Source organism: Entamoeba invadens (genome assembly GCF_000330505.1).
Source record: "Entamoeba invadens IP1 unplaced genomic scaffold scaff_1105074725849, whole genome shotgun sequence".
Taxonomy (NCBI): Eukaryota; Evosea; order Mastigamoebida; family Endamoebidae; genus Entamoeba; species Entamoeba invadens.
In genome coordinates this window covers 733,874-753,378 of record NW_004440189.1, presented here as the reverse complement: position 1 = coordinate 753,378, position 19,505 = coordinate 733,874, and the positions used below count along the sequence as shown (strand labels likewise).

The window sequence follows — 19,505 nt, the reverse complement described above, 5'->3', positions numbered from 1 at the left end:
GTGCATAAAATGTGAACTGTGAAATTCAAAGAAATCGAATGGAAGCCATCCAATACAACATAAAGAAACGAACATCACCATCGAAGAAGTGTGGTATAGTTGGGTACATTGGACAAGACGCATGTGCTCATTATTTATATGAAGGTTTGATGATTCTTCAAAACAGAGGATATGATTCAGCAGGAATTGCGTCAATTGACAAAATGAAGCACCTCACTGTCACAAAGTACGCGTCTGTCGGAAGCACCAGTGACTCCCTCAAGATACTTGAAGGACACCTAGCGGAGCACGGTACTAACACATGTGGTATTGCACACACTCGTTGGGCAACACATGGTGGTAAAACAGACACAAATGCACACCCACATGTCGATCAAAAGAGGAGAATTGCATTAGTGCACAACGGTGTCATTCAGAATTACAGCGAAATCAAAGCCGAGTTGATAGCAAAGGGAATTAAATTTGTTTCTGAGACAGACACCGAGGTGATAGTCCAACTCATTGGATCGTTTTTGGATGAAGGAGAAACGGTCATTGGAGCTATGAAAAAAGCCGAACAAAAGATGGTGGGTACTTGGGGAGTTGTATTGATATCTGTCGACAATCCGTCGTGTATCTATGCCATGAAAAACGGTTCTCCGCTTCTCATTGGTGTCGCAGAGAAAAGCCGTTTTGTCGCTTCTGAACCGGCGGCATTTGCTCGGTACACTCGGGAATTCATTTCAATGAAAGACATGGAAATCGCAGTGATCGACGTTTCAAAGCCAATCGATTTGTCAAGAGTCGAAATACATCCAGAAGACAACATCGCGCTTTCGCCAGCACCGTTCCCTCATTGGTGCATCAAAGAAATAACTGAACAACCAATTGCAGCTTCTGCGGCCATGAATTATGGTGGGCGATTTGTGAGTATGAAAGAAGTGAAGTTGGGTGGGTTAGAGAGTAAGGTCGACGAGTTACTTCCAATCAAGAATTTGGTGATTTCGGGATGTGGTACGAGTTTGTATGCGAGTATGTTTGGTGCAGCTGTCATGCGCAAGTTGCGCGCATTCACCACAGTGCAAGTGATCGATAGTGCCGAGTTGACAATTGACTGTTTGCCGGATGATGGGGGGTTGTTAGTTGTGAGTCAGTCTGGTGAGACAAAGGACGTACACAGAGCCGTCCAGTTGGCACAGTCTGTTGACATCCCAACGTTCTCTGTTATTAATGCTGTTGGTTCGCTCATTGCTCGAACGACGATGTGTGGTGTCTATGTGAACGCTGGTCGCGAAAACTCAGTAGCTTCAACAAAGTCGTTTTCATCGCAAGTCATTTGTTTGTGCCTAATCGCTGTTTGGTTCTCACAACATCGGAAGGCATCCTCAGTAAGAGAAGCACTGATTACAAGTCTCCAGAGGATCCCAACGTGTATGGGGATGGCGCTTTCAACTCGCGCAAAGTTGCAGAAAATTGCGAAAAGAATGATTCTTTCTGACGTGAAATCGATGTTCATTTTGGGAAAAGGGTTAGCAGAAAGTGTCGCGAAGGAAGGTGCCTTGAAGATTAAGGAGATCAGCTACATACACTCAGAGGGATACTCTGGAGGAGCTTTGAAACATGGGCCATTTGCTTTGATAGAAAAAGACCTTCCTGTGGTTTTAATAATTCTCGACGATGAAAACGCGGGGTTGATGAAAGTCGCCGCGGAAGAGATCAAGGCAAGAGGTGCATATTTGGTTGTTATAACCGATCGAGAGGACTTGGGCAAAGTTGCTGATGAAACCATTGTCATTTGTAATGCTGGAATACTTACTGCGCTTGTGGCTGTTGTGCCACTCCAGATCCTTGCTTATGAGCTTTCTGTGGCTAAAGGAATTAACCCAGACAAGCCCAGAAACTTGGCTAAGGCTGTGACCGTGGATTAATTGGTTTTTAGATGTTTTCTTTCTGATGATACTGTATTAACATTTATAGTATAAAATACTATTATTTTTTTGTGATAATTCATTTTTGTTTTTTACCTTTCAATAATTTATTGTATCATTTAAATCTAATAACTATAGATTGTTTATTTTATTAATAAATAATAGTATTTAATGTTTTTAATTCTTTCAAATGTGAATAGAAAAATAAACTATAAATAATTCAATTATTGATAATTTGTAAATAATTTCAAGCCATGAAAGTAATCAACGAAAGTGTCACAACCATCCACAAAGAGAGAGTTATAGTCGAAAACAAATAGGCCCAGAAAAGTAAAGAAGAACATTCAGAATTTCCTTTTGGGTAGACAATATTCATAACAATGGTACTGTTGAGTGCAGGCGGGGTCATAGATTCCACACAAACAACAAAGAAGAAGAGTGGGTCTGATGGTATCATTTTAAAGTACCACATCCCAAAATTGATTCCAATACACAGAGCTGGCACAATAACCATTCTCACAAAAAGACCGATGACAATCACATACCACTTGATATTCCCTGCTTTTGGCCCAGAAGACAAATTTCCTCCAAGGACAAACAGAGCACAGACCACAGCTGCACCTCCAAGATATTTGATTGACCTCCCAACTATAGAAATGGGTCCATTAACAAAGATAAAATCTCTAACTGGATAGAGCACAACCAACACAATCCCAAAGAGTGTTGCAAGTGTGGGAGGCGTGCACAAGTTATTGATTCCACGTCGGACTACTAAAGGAACTTTGTCAGTGTACATCTTTGATATCCAAAGGAAAGGAATTGTAACAAATTTTAAAACCTTTTTTAAGTTGTTAATACTAATCATCTTTTCTTTCTCGTTCAAGTCTTTTGTGGGTTGCGTACTTATTGATGAGTTTGGTGTTGGTTTCTCGTTGACAACACACACATTTTTTGTTGGTAATTTCATTTCTTTTTGCTCGTCCTTTTGTGAAATTAAAGGTTCTTCTTCAACTCTCTTTTGGTCGACATCGTCCTCACTTGAAATGTCAAAGCTTGTTGTTGAATTTGCTGAATTTGAAATGTTTGTGGTTACAAGTAAAGGAGTTGGGTCTCCACTAATAACAATTCTAGTCATTTCACTCTTCATTTCTACACCTTTCTCATCTGTTTTCATTGAATCCAATACATTCTCATCATCACTTTGGTTTTTTTGAATGTATGAATACCCAAATACCCAATAAATAAGAGTGGACATCAAAATGAATGTGCAGATGTAAGCACCTCCCCTTTCATTGGCATTTTCTCCAAAAATCGATGATTCTGAAGTCATACTATCAACTAGAGCAAGAGGTATGTACATCATGTTTCCAAACGCAACTGAGTAGACAAAAACCCTTCTCACATTTTGTTCAAGTCTGAATATACGAGAGATAGCATAAGTACAGGAAAAGTTAATAACATTGATCATAATTGCACAGAGTGGAAGATACCACCAATCTATTAATGTATTAATTCTGTCGACACTTGTTGCAGTTTGACTCAAAACGAGTGCGGGTATTAAGAACTGGAAGATTACCGTTGAAAAGACTTTCCTTGCATCAGAAGAAAACCCTGCTGTTCTGGTTGCTATATACCCAGCAAAGACAACAAAAGCTAATTTGAATATCTTTCAGTGAGAACAGTCGCGAACGACAAATAGAACAAACTGAATTGAATGTGGAAACGAATATGCTTAATAACTCCATCCGGATGTACTAATTGAGAGTTCCCCTCTTTATATAATCAAAAATATTTATTACTTTATCAAGACTTTTTAATTTGTACATTTCCACCATTTCCACTCACCAAATTAAATTTCTTCTTGTTTTTTATCAATTGTCCAATTCAAAATTAATTACTTACTACAAACGTAATCTTGTGGAAGGTAAACAAACTCAAAAAATGGCTTTGAGTTTGTTTCGTTTTGAGAAAACTCAAATCAACAAAGAAAAAAACTAAACTTTGGATTTTGGTTGAATAGTGAAATTGATAATTTCATATTGATGGTATTTTTTGTATTTTGTTTACAATAAAAAAACAATAAAAACAATAAAAATATTTACTTCAGTTACAAATAAATAAACGGGAGAAACTCGAAAAAAATAGTTTAGGTGAATAAGTGTAAACAAAAAATAAATAATAATTTGTACTTTATATAAATTTTGTGTTTTACAAAAATCTATAGAGAAATACAAATAAATAGCTTAATTACTGTTTTCTTAAACTTTAATTATCAAATTTAAATAATTATTAAAAATAATTTATGCTTTTAATTATTTGTTTAGATATTATATCTGTAATTGTCATTTTTTTGGAAAGACAGATAAATACTCAACTCACCAAAAAAGTTTGCGCGTTTTGGTTTAATTTGATAATGACAAGTAAATTTTGAAGAAAACAAAACAACTTTTTTTTTGTTTTACTAATTCCTTGATAATTCAATTATATTGTTGGCTAATAAAAGTAACAAAAATAATAATTATTGGACTGTGAATTTGAGGTATTTCAATTGATACCTTTGGAATTATCTCTTTTGAGAAGATAAGTTGTGACATATTCAAAAAACTTTGAGTGTTGAAAGACGAAAAGACTTTATTTTTGTAATTTGTTGCTTCTTTCTTTGTTTTTAAACCTGCCATTTTATTTTTAGATATTTAATCTGTTTATTTGTTTAAGATGTTGAAATATTCATTTTGACACAATAATATTATTTTGTCTTAATTAATCGTTATACAAAATTATCATAACACATAATTTATTTACATTCAATCATTAACTCAATTCATATATTGATTAATTATTTTGAAATTATCACAAACATGAGAAACTTAATCTTGTATATCGTTCGTGAAACTTGTATATAACATTACTAAACTTATAAATTGCATGATAATGACTACTATTTAGTTTGTTACATCATTTATACAATTACTTTATTAAAGGATATGATTCAAACAATTTTATTTCTTAACTAAGATATATTAATTATCCGATCTCATTAAAGTAATACATCAAAAAAATAAATTTGATTATAACAATTATATTACAAATTAAAAAATTCGTTCTTTTTCTTACAAATCTCATAAAATCTAATTTTTAAACAAAATAATTAAGATGTGTTCATAATTATGACTAAAAAATAAAAGAAAACGACCAGAAAACATAGTTTTATATGTTTAACACATGAAAACTTTTTCAAATAACTGTTTTCTAAGCTTTTTACCAAACAACATATAATAAAATGTATTATATTCTAATACATCAAATAATATTGAAAAAAACATTGTAGTGGTTTTCTTTGATGAAAACAAGACTTAAAAAAAATTAAAAAAACATTTAACTGTATTCTATGGTTATATATTATTAATTTTAGTTAAATTGGCTTTATTGAGTAAGATAATCAAGTAAATAAAAGTAAGTAAACTAACATTTAGTTATTTCATAATTAAAATTGAAATTGGTTGTTTTTTAATAATTAACACAAAACATTTTATAACCAATTTCAACTGTTTCAAAACACTTCACAGTTAAGCATTTTACACATTCACAGTCGAATAATTGAAAATAAGACTGATTTTTTTCAAAAAAAGCTAGCATATAATTTAAAACGGCAAATCACTTCTTCATATTAAAGCACAAATAATATGAATCATACCAACCAATCAATAAGCACGTTTAAAAAACTTATTGACAACAATTCTTTTTTTTCTTGGAACTTAAAAAAACTTACCCACCTTCATGTTAAAAAACCTCACGTGTAAGCAAGAAAAGCTAACAGTAACACTCACGGTTCTTGGAATTGAAGTGGGGCCTAAGGCAGACACATCTAAACAAACAATTTTACATGTGACACGAAATGATGTCGACAGGAAAACTGCAATCGAAGTGAATAAACCAATGAGTTATTCAGTATCTTTTACTGGGACATTTTTTGTGTCGAAAGACTCCGTCAAAGAAAAAGACCTGACACTGACACTCTTTCTCAAATCCGACCCCAAAGTTTGTGGGTCAGCTGTTGTTAACGTTTCTGAATATGTGAATCAACTTGAGGTGGCCCAGAACTTTTCCAGACGAATTTTGTTCTTTGGGGCGATGTACACTTTAAAGTTACAAATCACCATTGCGCCACTTGGTGGTGCTTCACTTTCAGCTTTGTCTCAAAACACAACACAACCAAGATGTCCATCTATCAGAAATAGTTCCCCTCGTACTCCCTTGAAAATTGAATTGCGGCAAACTCGTTCTTCAAGTACACTAACCACTTCAACTGTTTCAAGAGACGAAGGTATGGTACGTGGACTTTTATCTCCACGATTCAAAAATTTGGAATTGTCAGAGTCCCTCAGTGATCCACAAACAAGTCCACATAATACGCCTGGGCCAAGAACACCACGTGGTATATCTACTCACAACTCATCATCTTCAATGGCTCGAGTCATCAGAACAAACAAAACACCAGGACTGGAAGACTATATGAATAGACAAGTATCACCAGTCAATGAACACGTAACAACTTTTTTGAAAGATTTGGACAGTTTTGATAATATTATGATTTTGGACGAAAATTGGAAAACATCGAAAACGCCGTTACTTTTTCAAATAGTGTGGACAACAATTAAAAGCAACAAACTACTCGACAACAATTTTAACATATTAACAAAGGCGCTCCTGCAGTTGTCTCATAAATGTAAAGACGACTTTTTACCACCAAAAACACTCGGGTATTTGTGTTCTACATTGTGTTGGGTCGGATCGTTTTTGGTCCAGTCGCTCGAGAACGAACGAAATGAAAAGGCGCAAAGTGCACTTGAAACAACTAAGAGTGGGATAGTTGAGTGCTTTGTTGTGATGTTTGACAGATTTTCAAAAACCGTTCAAAATGAAACAAAAAAATGGTTGACTCAACAAGAGAACGCTGAAATACTTGTAAATGTCACAGAAAAGCTCATTGTCACGACTGAATTATGCTACTTCCCACGTGATATATTTGAAGAGATATTGGGTGAAATAGAAAAAATCCTCAACACGGAGATTGTCAATGTTATTGTAGATGGCGAAGAAACCACTGAGGAGACTGGTTTATACTGTCAGTTAGCTATTGGGCAAATGCAAGAGAAATTCTACAAACGAAAATTTAATGCAGACTTTGTGTTGATCAAAGAACTGAGTTCTATTTTGATGTTACAAAATAAAGACGTTTTAGGGCAACCAGGGGCGAATGAGATTTGTCCACACTTTTCCAACGAGTTGTTGTATAAAATCCTTTTGAATTTGCAGAAGAAACAAAAGGGTGACAAAATCAAGGCGGAGTTACTCAACAAATTACAACGTGAAAGGGGATACATGACTTTTTATAATAACATTTTCATTCTCACCAAAAAAGAGAAGCTTGGGAATGTACTTACAATTTCACAGAAAGAGTCCGAGGTGTTGTTACCATTATCTGAAATTGAACTACGGTTCAAAGAAAGAAAGTATCTCGAGGAAAATGTATTTAACTAATTCGTGTATTTTATTAGTATCTGAGAGAAAGTAAACCATATTCAATTAATAACTTACTATTCATTTCACTTCCATTTTGAACGATTAGACTTCGAACGTAAATAAAAATTGCTTAATCTAATTTTGAACGTTTGATCTTCTTAATGCACTTGATCAACGAAGGTAATATCAGGAAGATCATCACAATCAAAAGAGGGAGCAAACACAAAACAGATACAACGGACATGATCATTGGGTCCATCTGACAGACATCCTCTAAAGTGCCTTTACACGAAGTGGTGTTTGGATTGTAACAATAGGAGTCAAAATAGTTCGGCATAGTGCACCATGAACATCCTCTTCTTATGTCTTTGTAGTCTTTGACATAGCGCACGCACTCTCTACAATTGTTCGTGAACTCTGTGCAATTGACTTCCTCAAAAAGTGGGTCGTAAGACCGCACTGTTCCAATAAGTACTAAAACAAGAACTACTCTGTACATCTTTAAAAGTTTTTTACTTTTGCTTTTAGGGTTTCAGTTTTTTTCTGAAGACTTAGGAGGAGCATTTTACTTCATTTTTGGTCCAAAATGCGAAGGAATATCTCTCTTTCTTTATAGGATTATATATCGAAAAAAGGTTTAATTGTTTTTATAGTAAAAAGCGGGATAATACTGGTTTTGTTCATTTTTAAAACAAGAGAAAATTGAACCAAATGAATTGAATTGGGAAGGAAATTCCCATAAAACTGCAAACTGAAGCCAGAAACCTTAATAAGATCCATTGAATTTTTTTGATAAAAAACAAAGAAGGAGAACAAAGAAAGAAAATGTCCCGGCTCGACGGAGTACTGACTGCAAAAGAGTTTTTAAAGAACCAGACGCTCGTCCAAGACTTCTTTTATACCAAGGATATACAACTATGGTTTGTTCATTGTACTATATATACTGAGGAGTGGTAATAGTTACAATTAGGGTCTTAAACCACACTTTTGAGTTGTGTGAGGAACTTGTTTTAGGGAACAACAACGCGAAAATGATTCTTACATCGAACATGACTGTTGTGTTACAGGGTCTCAATAAAGACAAAAGGATATTCCCCTTTTTCATTGAAAACTTACAGACAACAGATCACGGTGAGTTGATTGAAACGATTGGGAAATTGCTTGGGAATATGCTCAAGTATTATACCAACATTGTTTGTTTTCATCTTTTTTGTTTGAGGGTTTCTATATTGCTTGAACTTTTTGTTGGTCAAGATATAGACTATAGCGCATTTACCCAAATTAACTCAAAGAACATTGAAAACATCGACGAGATTCAAAAACACGTGAAAGTGCTTGTGCACAATATCAACTCATACCCTATTTGCGACTATATTATTTCATTACTAACACACGACACATACCAAAAATGTGAAACATTGAAGCTGTTGTGCAAAGAGGGTGTCGTCCATTTTTTGTTTGAAGAGTATATCAACCACAAATCGTATGGAGTGACGCGGATAATTAAAGAAATTGTGTTGTGGAAGCACATGTATAATGTAGGCATAGTTGGTGAAGTCTTTGTAGACAACTGTAATACGGAACCGTTACTTCCACAACTCTACTCTTCCATTTTTGAGACACAAGATGTCGACGGAATTGAAACGGTTGGATATCTCCTCACATTAAGTCCAAGCAATGACGAGTTATGTAAAATACCAATCGACGGACTTCCTTCTATATATCGTCTTCTACTTCCTTTTTATGGAGTTTGTTATTAATATCATTTCTAAATAAATTTAATTAATAATTTGTTAAAAATAATAATATCATAATAATTAAATTTAACAAGTAACAAATAGAAAATCAGTGAATGGCTTACTTTGCCACAAACAACGGAACCCACTGTTGTGTTGGGTAATGCGCGAATACAAACAGTGTATTTAGTCCTTTCTCTTGTTGTTTCCAATTACTACGAAGTTTTTGCGTCGATCATCAAACACAAGATCCTGCGAAAAGTTTTTGTTTGTTTCTACTTCACATAGATATACCGTTTTCAGTACTTTGCTCATGTGTAGGATATTTTCTTTGACAAACGACACAACTGCACTATTGTCAGACAAATGGTTGTCGACATCGCAATCATTATATTGCAACAACAGAGTTCCCCTCTTCGAAACGAGTTGTTTGAATATGGAATTTTAGAGAAGTGTATAGACATAGATAAATATGCTGTTCAATATCGGTTTGTCTTCTCTTTATTGATTCTAATATAATATTTAAAGTAAGGGCAAAGCACAACATGTACCCTGACATCTTCGGGTTGAATCAAAACATCATCAAATCACTCTACTCACAAGACGACTTAGAAGACGACGAGTTTATAAACTATGTGGAAACGGTCATAGCAGATAGAAACTCAACACCAACTGTGTATTTGTCTGATAGTGTACAGACGTATGAGGTGACCAGTGACTGGAATGACGGACTGCCTATTATTGATTATGGTATGTGATTGGTTGTTTCTCTTTTGAACCAAATGCATTGAAGACTTCAACAACACAAAGCACTAAAAAATTGTGAATTATGACCCATTTTGCTCAAGCTCTCTCTGGGTGATGGCATTCTCCGCTCTGACCAAATCCAAGTTGTACTTCGTTACGATTAATTGGTTGACTGTTTTGTAAAACCCAGCCATGTCGGTTGCAAGCTGCAACTCAAAATTCTTTTGTTTGATGCTCATCGTCTCGAGTAACACTTTACTTCGCTTCACGGCCGTCCTCAACATCTCGACTTCCCGATTTTGTAACTCATTCAAGTGGTGGTTGATCTCTTCAATCTTCTTCTCAACACGACCCGCTCTCTCAACAGCAAGGAAGTACTCCTTTGATGCAACTAACTTACCAGAATCCTCTTCGCTCTCCACAATAGATTTCTTGGCTATCATCTTTTGTTCTAACTGTTCAAGCCTCTTCATCGCGCGTTCCTTTTGCATCTTGAGCTCAATGCGCTCGACTCTAAACTCTTGTTGTCTATTCTTCTGATAGCCTAAAAGCCTCTTTTCGATAACTTTCACCTTCACAAATATGCTCTTCTTCTCCGATTCAATAAATCGCAACCGTTTCTTCAGTTTGTCTGTTGGAGCACGACGAAGAGCACTTTGGATTCTCAATATTCTGCTCGAGACGCGTTTCAACTTCGCAACCAACTTCTCCAATTTGTCAAACGCGGCCTTCTCGCCCTCCTTCCGCTTATTTCTGTAAAACTCCTTTTCCTTTGCGCTGTATTTGTTCAACGCAAGATCCTTCTTAGCTCTCACCTCTTCAATTTGTCTTCTGAGCTCGACAATTTTCTCTTTCTCTTCGATTATTTGCGCTTTCTTTTCTTTAATTGCCTCCTTCGCAACTTTCTTTGCTTTGGCTTCTTTCAATTTGGTTTTGAGCTTCTTGACTTGGTACTTTCTGTTCTTCAAGTCGTTGACCAATTTATTCTTATCGGCGTTGAATTGCGCTATTTTGAGAGTAAGGTCTTCTTTCATTCCAACAAGTTCTGTTGGCGTCACAAACACTTCCTTTTCTCTGTCGATCGCGTCGTTCACACACTCGGTCAAGAACACAATTTTGTCATTAAACCTCTCCAGCATCGACTCGAGTGACGCGACGTGTTCTTTTGTTGCTGTTTTGATTTGTTCCTTTAATACAGTGATTTTGTTCTCGATGATACTCTTCTGTTGCGAAAATCGTTTCTTGTCACTCGCAAGTTGATTTGCTTCTTTCAACAACTTTTTCTTCTGCGCCAACAATCTTTCAAATCGCGACTTTTCCTTCCTGATCATGTCTTCGCACCGAATGACCTTCTCTTTAATTTTGAATATTTTGGTCATGACTCGTTTTTGAGTGCGTTTCATACCTCTTAATACCTTTTGTGCTCCAAGGAGTTTCTTGCTCAAGTTGTTTGAGATGGTCTCGTATGAGATCTTTTTAGCTCGGAGCTGCTCGACTATCGTTGCGTCAATTTTCTTGTCTTCCTGTGTTTTCGCGTCACTCAGTCGTGCCTTCAATTTTTTTATTTGGCCTCTGATCTGTTCCAAGTTCGTGCGCGATTTCAAAACCTCCTTCTCGATAACGTGCAGCTCAACAACTTTCTCCTTCATGTCATCAATCACTTTAGACATCTCTTCTTTAGTAGAGTTCAGCTTCGCGTTGCTGTTTGTGATCCGTTGCTGAAGCGCAGCAACCTTCTTCCCGTGTGTTGATTTGATCTCAGTCATGCTCTCCGTCAAACTTTTGATATACACATGATATTGGTTGTCGATCGACTGATTTGGGTCGATTCCATGTGCTACAACCAAGATCGCTACTACTAGCAGTAACTTCATATTATAAATTATAGAAATTTATCAGTTTCTTTTTTTTATTCTTTGATTTTTGTTCGGTCTCTTTTTTTTAATAGTTTATTAATTATTTTTACTATATCCGTAATTTCCAAAAAATGCATTTTGTAGTGTATTGTAAACAGAAATAATGCACTTTTGTCCATTTGTTGATATAAATAAAAAAACTGATACAATAGTTCTATTTATAGTAATATTATAGAATTTGTTTTATAGAGTAAATACCATATCAATCACTTCTTCCCAAACTTTTTGAAGTTTGTTTGAACAGCAATTTCCTCTTCTTGGTCATTTGCAGGCTGTTCCTTTTGGTTGTCGACCTTTTCCAACTTTTCGGTTTCTTGCTGAACCTCTTTTTGTAACTCTTCGACATCCTTTTTGTCAAGTTCATCCCTTTTCAGTTCTTTAAGTTCTTCTTCCTTTTTGTGCTCAACTTCCTTCACTACTTCTTCTGTTGGAATAACTTCTTCCATCTTTGTGTCACCACAACACCCTTCCTTTTCATTTTCAGTATTTTCAACATCATTGTCTTCGTCTTTACACTTCGATTTGCTCGCACATCCAGTGCACCCACAGTTCGCACATCTCACATAATTGTCGTTGTCTCTTTCGTCTTCTGGGACTCTACAAATGCAGACGCTGTTGCTCCCCTGTTTTGGTCTTAAGCACTTCAAACAACATAAATGCCCAAACCCGGGTTTCTTCCATTTAGCAATGAGCATCCCATCGATGATATCATTCTTAACACAATAATCGTAGAGCTCTTTACTGATCTCTTGTTGTGTGTATTGCTCATATACAAATTTGCTTCTTTCGTAGTTGTTCTTGATGACATCCCACGTCGTCTCATTCCGTCTTCTTCCATACATTGGGTCATTCTGTGCAACTCTCAACTGTTCTTCAAATTCAGTGATTTTCGGTATCAATTTTTCCTTCCCAGCAGGTCCCTTTTTCAGTTTGAAGAGGCGCGACATCTTGACTACGTCAAATAATTTTTCTTGTTTCTTCTTTTTCACAAATCAAAAAAACAAAAAACAAAAACTAATTTTTTTAGTTGAAGAGTCAATGCAACAACCACCACAAACTAATGCTCGCATCGCCACAGAACAAGACATAAAGCAGTCCCTCGATTGTATCGACGAGCAACAACTCCTCGAAGTAATCCAAGAGGTCAAAAAGCTCATTCAGACTGATAAAGAAAAGGCAAAACAGATATTATCGGAAAATCCAGCACTTTCTTACGGGTTATTAGAGGCTCTCCACACCATGCAGATGATCGACAAACAGACTTTTAACGCTTTAACCTCTCAGTGATTGCTTTTTTGTTTATTTGTTTTAATAATATAAATATAGTTTTTTATATTATAAGTATGGTATTCATTTTAATAACAAAATTATAGTTTGTTATATTATAAGTATGGTATCCACTGTAATCATAATAATCAATCCAATTCAGTTTCCTTGGCAAATTCAATAACCAAGTGTCTCCCATATAAATGGCTGTTTGCCATTGCAGCTTTCGCATTCGCAGCCTCTTGTTTTGTCGCATATTCAATGAAGGCATACCCTTTCAGTTGCCCATCGATCTTCTTTGGTACTCTCACGCCACGAAGTGTTCCATAGACCCTGAATAACTCTCTGACTTCGTTCAAATTGGTTTCAAACGGCAAGTTCTTCACCAACAACTTTGTACTGGCTGTCACATCTTCAGCTTTCTTTCTCTTGGCGTGGGTAAAATCGTCTTTCTTAGGAATAGACAACTCGATTGCAATTGCATTACCATCGACAAGTTGGCCTTGAGCATTTTTCATCGCGTTGAGTGCACTACTGTGTCTCGCAAACTCCAAGAAACAGAACACATTCTTCGAAGACGTGGGATTCTTGGAAATACTGACTGAATGAATTTGTCCATATTGAGTAAACACCTTCCTGAGGGTGTCTTCCGTTGTTTTTGGATTCACATTCTTGATATAAAGTGTATGTGTACCTTCTTCAACAAGTTCAAGCTCGCCGCCTTCTTTCGGACTCTCTTTCTTCTCAACTTTCTTTGGAACTTCTTCTTCAGTTGATTTGGCTTCTTCGTTGAATAGTCTCTCAGGCGCCCACTCCAAGTAAAGAGGAACTCCTTTATATCTTGAATATACAATTCTTTTAAAAGCAGTTTTGGCATCATTGGGTTGTATAAATTCAGCAATAGCAAGTGCCTTTGATTTCGGCATCAAAAAGCGCTTCAGTTTCCCGCAGTTCTCAAACATCGTTTTGATTTCTCCTTGGTCTGCATTTGCTGCTATGTTCTTTACAATGATCGCAGTGTTCCCACGTTTCTCATTCAACCCATTTTCAAGTACAGTACAGTTGACACCACGATCCCCTAAGTACTTCTTCGTCTCATTGATTACAAAAGTTTCTGCTAGAGCGGCTCTAACAGCAAGGTTGCTACTATTGACGTCAAGAAACTTCTCTTTAGCCATCCCAAGTTGTTCCGCCACAGCAGTGATAGCGGTGTCTGGTCTCATGTACAATGTCGCCCAATTGAACTGATTACTTGCACGCTTTTTGAGCTCGTTCGCCTTTTTGTCCTTGTACGTCTTTGCTTCTTTTTCTTCCGTTGTTTGTGCGTATGGGTCGGCCTTCGCATAATTCACATGTATAATACGACCTTTTATCACTTGTCCATCCATCTCGTTGAATGCCTTAACAGCATCTTGTGGTACAACATACATCACAAACGCAAACCCTTTTGTTTTCCCCGAGACTTTATCAATGGGGAGGTGGACCTCTGTGATTTCGCCAAATTTCTCAAAGGCCTCTCGAACGTCTTGTTCCGAGCAAGCGTATGGTAAGTTGTTCACCAGAATTCGTCCTTCTTCCCAATTTTCATTCTCTGGAACTTGTATTTCATCTTCTTCACTTTGAACTTCTGCTTTCTTTTCTTTTTGGTTATCTTCTTCACCTTCGTCCTTTCTTTCTTCTTCAGAACTTTGACTTGTTGTTTCTTCTTCCATTTTCACTGGTTCGGTCTTCTTCGTTTCTTTATTTTCATCGTCAACAGTGTCTCTTGCTTTCTTCTTTTTCACTTCGATTTGTGGAGCGCGTTCGCAAAGTTTCTTCAAAGCTTCGAGACTTTTTGATGGTTTCTTTGGCTGTTCTTCGACTTTTTTCTTTTCTTTCTTCTTGGGTTGTTCAGTGGTTGTTGCTTTGTCATGCGCGGAAGACCCTGCACTATACTTGGACCACGGTCTTTCAATCGATTTGTCTCCAATTTTTTTTGCGATGGAGACATTGATTTTCGACGAGAGAATATAAGCGTTGTTCATTTTTTCAATAGCGTTCTGTGCTTCGCTTTCCGTTGAAAACCCTAAAAACGCAAACTCTCTCGAAACGCCTTCTTTTGTTCTGACAAGTTTGCAGTCCGTGATATTTCCAAAACTTTGAAATGCTTCTTTGATAGTTTTTTCTGTTGCTACGTGTGGCAGTCCTTTCACAATAATTCTACTCATCAAACTGTGTTTTGAGTTTTTTAATTATTCATCAGGGTTTTTCTATAAAAACTTTTCGAGTACCAAAAATCCAAATCAAAGACTTCGTCATCGTCTTTTATTTATTGATTTTATTAGCATCAACTATTTATAAAAATTAGTTTGGTATAGTAAATAAAAGTATTAAAAAAATGGTAGAGAAGTGTGTTTTACTAATGTGTTCTACTAAAGAAATGAGAAAGAAACCAACACCAACTCATTTAAATATTCGAAGGATAAAGGAAGACTTTAACGTTTTCTCCGATAGCTTTTGGTGGGAGGTTGTGAGCAAATCTAGCTCTCACTGCACCAGCGCATCCGTGAGCAGCGACGACTGTACCGTAGATAGCTCTAACAGCTGGCTTCTTGCTTCCCTTCTTAACTGCGACTTTGTAGATGTAAGCACAGCGCTTTCCGAGGTAGAACGCAGTATCTTCTTTCATGTTCACACCGTCGATGTGGAGGATAGCAACATTCGGGTAAATGTTTCTCTGTCCTCTTCTGTAACCCGCAAACACAGCGTTGGTGTACAATCTTGGTACTTGCATCGTCACAACAAATTTCAGTTACCCTTTTCCTAGTTTCCTTCTTTTATTAAACACAATAGTTCTTTTATTATTCAAAAAAACTAGGTTTTCTTTGTGAAAAAACCCAACAAAAATGTTTTTCTTTTCTGTTTTTCTCGATAACAAAAACTCAAAAAAACAACTTTTTTATTTTCATGTTCTCTGTCATTTTGACTGACAACTTCGGCGATAAAAGACAACGGTCGTTTGCCCTCGACAAAGCTACTAAAGGAATTGTCGTCGGCAGACATAAATCGTGCGACATCATTTTAAATTCGATGATGGTCAGCAACTTCCATTGCAAAATACAAATCAAAGACAACAATATGGAGAAGATCATCGTCACAGATACTTCGTCGAATGGAACTCAGTTCAATGGAGCGGACATTGGAAAGAACAACAAAGTCGAAATTACCATCGACGACAAAATTGTGATAAACATGTCGACTAGTTTGTACTTGTTTTGTTCTCAAATCGAAGTGTGATATTTACAAACAGATGACTGTTACTTCATTGTGTTTTCTAAAGAGCCGGTTGTCTCTTTGAGTGACATAATCGTCAAAGACCTTGACCCGATGTGTTATAAGAAGTTCTGTTTCCTAGTGAGGTTGGGCGAGTTTGTTTATTAATTCTATATATAGGATCTTTCCTCACAGCATATTATTTTTTTTTAGAATATCGAGTTCGGCATTTGAGTAGTACAAGACTGACAAGTAGTGGCCAATACAGTCGTGTGTACAAGGCGATGGATCAAGAGACTAAGGAAGTGATTGCTCTGAAAGTCTTATATCAAACACGAGTTAATTTTTCACTTGATATTATTGCTAAAAGAGAACTGGACATTTGGAAGAATTTACAACACGAAAACATTGTGAAGTTTCTTGGAGTGTACGAGTCTGAAAACAACACGATATTTCAAATAGAATACTGTGAAGGTGGGGACTTGTTCACTCGGATTACTACTTCTGGTAAAATGGATGAACATGAATCCGCCTTTGTTTTTATGCAATTGGTCAGAGGTATTCACTACCTTCACTCTCATAACGTCATCCACAGAGACTTGAAACCAGAGAACATTTTGTTGAAAGAAAACCGCCCATACCCTATCATCAAAATCGCAGACTTCGGAATGGCACGAAATGAACTCTTTGGAACAACTGCGTGCGGGACTGTCCACTATGCAGCACCTGAAGTCATTTTACCAAAGAAAGGAGGCTTGAGATATTCAAAGGAGTGTGACGTGTGGGCAATTGGTATCATTTTATACATCATCCTCTCTGGAACGCACCCGTTCTCAATGGATAACGAAAACTTATTGTATAAGCAAATCGAGAAAGCCGATTTTAACTTTGAAAATCACTGGAGCAACGTCTCGCAAACACCAAAGGATCTTATTAAGAAAATGATAGTTTTTGATCCATCGGAGAGAGCCACAACAGAAGAACTCCTTAATTCGGAGTGGATTGAAAGGAACTCGGTGTTCTTCCCAGTTTGTTTACTTATTTTGTGTTGGAATTTAACTTATTTTCACATCCATTTGACGAATTGGTATATATAATTTGGTATAAACATGAAGCAACTCACTAAACAAAAGGATTACAGAAAAAGAGCAGAAAAGGAAACGTCTGTGCAGACTAAAAAGAAAACGGAGGTTAAACTGACCGACATACCGGAGGAGCTGATTGATGAATGTTTGGAAGAACATGAACAAATTGAGCAAATCAAAGAAGTGAAAGGAGAGGATAAAAAGCAAGAGCAAGCAAAAGAAGAGAAGGCTGAAGAGAAACAAGAAAACAAAGAAAATAATTGAATTTTTGTAAAATCAACAAAAAATGGTGTTTGGTGTGATACAAATATAACACAACAAATAAATTATTCAGTTCTAACTGGCTCCTGTCTGGTGTGTGGGGTGAACTGAGATGGTGACTTGTTGAGGACCATCAAGGGGTCTTCCTTCCCCTTCATCATCTCGTCAACAGCCTCGTCGAGGTTTTCAAAGTTCTCTCCTCTCATCTTAGTGAAAATAAGCTTGACCATTTCTCTGTCTTCCATTTTGACTGCAATCTCGATTGGGATAAGCAAACGGAGGTTTTTCTGTGTTGTTCTGCAATTGTGGTCGAGCAATACCTTTGCAACGTTGTGAGAATTGTGTAAACAACAAACATGGAGGCTTGAGTTGTAATTAAAGTCGACTGAATCAACGTTCACGTCGTGTTTCAAAATTTCCTCTGCCATGATGGCTCTTCCATAAATTGCGCAGTAATGGAGTAACGACTGGCCTTGAAGGTCAGTCAGTCCGTAGTTGAAGTCCTTGATCTTCATGATTTCTTCGCAAATGTCATTGAAGCCAAGTTTAATTGCGACCATCAAAATGTTTTCACCATTATGATTCACTCTGTTTGGCGATATCCCCATCCCGAGAAGCATGTTCAGCATTCCAATCTGTCTTCCAAACACAGCGGCGTGCAATACCGAATTTCCTTCGTCGTCGGACCCGTGGAAATCAACTTTCTTCTCAAACAAATCGACAACTTTATTCATGTCGCCTTCATAAATTGCTCTGAAGAGTGTCTCTTGGTCGGTCTCAAAAAGCATGTATGCGTACTTTGCAACAGTCCCAAGAACTGTGTAACGAGCTCGTGGTGTTGTGACATCGCATGGTTTATCATCGCACACAGTTTTGTTCTCGGCATTTGTTTTGTTTTCCATCACTTACTTTGTTTTCTCTGTTCTTTTTCTGTGCTTAAATCCTCTCTCTTTCCGTAGTCATTCGTTTGACAACAAATATGACAACTCAGATCAAGTCAATCGATTTGTTGATTTTTTAATGCATTGTAAATGTATTATAAATTATAATAATTTTAATATATAATTATAATACATAAAAGTTGATTGAGATTAAAAAAAAGAAAAATAAAAATAAAATTAAAGTGGATGAAACCAATTTTATAACCTCATATTTTGAAAAAAAAATATTATATTATATAATAATTTTACTTATAACGTATAGTATACAAAAAAATCTTTTGTAATAATATTAAATCTTACCATCTATTGTCAGCTCTTCAGTTGGACTTTTCCACAGCAGAGGCCATTAGTGATGACCTCTCAGCAAAGCATAAACTTTCTCGTTCGACCAAGTGGCTAGTTTCGTCGCTTATTTGTGTTGGTTTGTCTTTAGTGATCAAAAACAGATAATTGCCAATCTGAATTACACTGTCCACACTAAATTCAAAATAGGCGAACGGTGGAACTGGCACACTGTTGACAAGGACAGACTCTTGAGGCCCGTAGTTAAATATTTTGCCTTTATCATCGCTTATTTCGTTAAAAATCAGGTCGCATTGATGGACCATCATGTTTGAAAGTTTGATATCTGTGAACTCGGTCCCAATTGATGTGGTGGTCCGGACTATGGGTGTACTTGTTTTTGTAACCTTTCCGTCTTGTATTTTTGCCAAGTACAATGACATCTTTCTTTCGAGTTTTCTCTTTTCCTCAAACACTTTTTCTTTCCACTAAAGAAATTGATTAACTATAAATTAATAATAAAAACAAACTATATGTATTATCGCGATTTTTTTCTTTTTTATTATAATTTGTTTATTTTTTAATTCTT

General features: G+C 36.3%; 12 protein-coding genes across 12 annotated transcripts; 4 read left to right on the top strand and 8 right to left on the bottom strand.

Annotated features, from left to right (window-relative positions):
- Window positions 1-38: 38 nt before the first annotated feature.
- On the top strand, window positions 39-1,907 carry EIN_228360 (glucosamine--fructose-6-phosphate aminotransferase, putative; the record flags this gene model as incomplete). Its single annotated transcript, XM_004255096.1, has 1 exon — window positions 39-1,907. One exon carries the CDS (start codon window positions 39-41, stop codon window positions 1,905-1,907), a length of 1,869 nt encoding a protein of 622 aa, XP_004255144.1.
- Window positions 1,908-2,154: 247 nt separating this feature from the next.
- EIN_228350 (hypothetical protein) lies at window positions 2,155-3,652 on the bottom strand (the record flags this gene model as incomplete). The annotated part of the gene is made up of 2 exons (XM_004255095.1): window positions 2,155-3,573; window positions 3,614-3,652. 2 exons carry the CDS (start codon window positions 3,650-3,652, stop codon window positions 2,155-2,157), a joined length of 1,458 nt encoding a protein of 485 aa, XP_004255143.1.
- Window positions 3,653-5,684: 2,032 nt separating this feature from the next.
- On the top strand, window positions 5,685-7,448 carry EIN_228340 (hypothetical protein; the record flags this gene model as incomplete). The annotated part of the gene is made up of 1 exon (XM_004255094.1): window positions 5,685-7,448. One exon carries the CDS (start codon window positions 5,685-5,687, stop codon window positions 7,446-7,448), a length of 1,764 nt encoding a protein of 587 aa, XP_004255142.1.
- Window positions 7,449-7,560: 112 nt separating this feature from the next.
- EIN_228330 (hypothetical protein) lies at window positions 7,561-7,929 on the bottom strand (the record flags this gene model as incomplete). The annotated part of the gene is made up of 1 exon (XM_004255093.1): window positions 7,561-7,929. The coding sequence occupies one exon, from the start codon at window positions 7,927-7,929 to the stop codon at window positions 7,561-7,563; it is 369 nt and encodes a 122-aa protein (XP_004255141.1).
- Window positions 7,930-8,255: 326 nt separating this feature from the next.
- On the top strand, window positions 8,256-9,924 carry EIN_228320 (hypothetical protein; the record flags this gene model as incomplete). The annotated part of the gene is made up of 6 exons (XM_004255092.1): window positions 8,256-8,350; window positions 8,401-8,623; window positions 8,723-9,178; window positions 9,272-9,433; window positions 9,488-9,654; window positions 9,699-9,924. 6 exons carry the CDS (start codon window positions 8,256-8,258, stop codon window positions 9,922-9,924), a joined length of 1,329 nt encoding a protein of 442 aa, XP_004255140.1.
- A 69-nt stretch (window positions 9,925-9,993) lies between these two features.
- Window positions 9,994-11,787, bottom strand: EIN_228310 (golgin IMH1, putative; the record flags this gene model as incomplete). Its single annotated transcript, XM_004255091.1, has 1 exon — window positions 9,994-11,787. One exon carries the CDS (start codon window positions 11,785-11,787, stop codon window positions 9,994-9,996), a length of 1,794 nt encoding a protein of 597 aa, XP_004255139.1.
- A 248-nt stretch (window positions 11,788-12,035) lies between these two features.
- EIN_228300 (hypothetical protein) lies at window positions 12,036-12,776 on the bottom strand (the record flags this gene model as incomplete). The annotated part of the gene is made up of 1 exon (XM_004255090.1): window positions 12,036-12,776. One exon carries the CDS (start codon window positions 12,774-12,776, stop codon window positions 12,036-12,038), a length of 741 nt encoding a protein of 246 aa, XP_004255138.1.
- Window positions 12,777-13,244: 468 nt separating this feature from the next.
- On the bottom strand, window positions 13,245-15,302 carry EIN_228290 (multiple RNA-binding domain containing protein, putative; the record flags this gene model as incomplete). Its single annotated transcript, XM_004255089.1, has 1 exon — window positions 13,245-15,302. The coding sequence occupies one exon, from the start codon at window positions 15,300-15,302 to the stop codon at window positions 13,245-13,247; it is 2,058 nt and encodes a 685-aa protein (XP_004255137.1).
- Window positions 15,303-15,541: 239 nt separating this feature from the next.
- Window positions 15,542-15,868, bottom strand: EIN_228280 (60S ribosomal protein L35A, putative; the record flags this gene model as incomplete). Its single annotated transcript, XM_004255088.1, has 1 exon — window positions 15,542-15,868. One exon carries the CDS (start codon window positions 15,866-15,868, stop codon window positions 15,542-15,544), a length of 327 nt encoding a protein of 108 aa, XP_004255136.1.
- Window positions 15,869-16,041: 173 nt separating this feature from the next.
- On the top strand, window positions 16,042-17,696 carry EIN_228270 (calcium-dependent protein kinase, putative; the record flags this gene model as incomplete). Its single annotated transcript, XM_004255087.1, has 4 exons — window positions 16,042-16,336; window positions 16,385-16,502; window positions 16,604-17,375; window positions 17,481-17,696. 4 exons carry the CDS (start codon window positions 16,042-16,044, stop codon window positions 17,694-17,696), a joined length of 1,401 nt encoding a protein of 466 aa, XP_004255135.1.
- Window positions 17,697-17,758: 62 nt separating this feature from the next.
- On the bottom strand, window positions 17,759-18,595 carry EIN_228260 (ankyrin repeat-containing protein, putative; the record flags this gene model as incomplete). Its single annotated transcript, XM_004255086.1, has 1 exon — window positions 17,759-18,595. One exon carries the CDS (start codon window positions 18,593-18,595, stop codon window positions 17,759-17,761), a length of 837 nt encoding a protein of 278 aa, XP_004255134.1.
- A 356-nt stretch (window positions 18,596-18,951) lies between these two features.
- Window positions 18,952-19,503, bottom strand: EIN_228250 (hypothetical protein; the record flags this gene model as incomplete). Its single annotated transcript, XM_004255085.1, has 2 exons — window positions 18,952-19,404; window positions 19,447-19,503. Coding segments are annotated over 2 exons (510 nt in total), but the record flags the coding sequence as incomplete, so codon positions are not given.
- Between the last annotated feature and the right edge of the window lie 2 nt (window positions 19,504-19,505).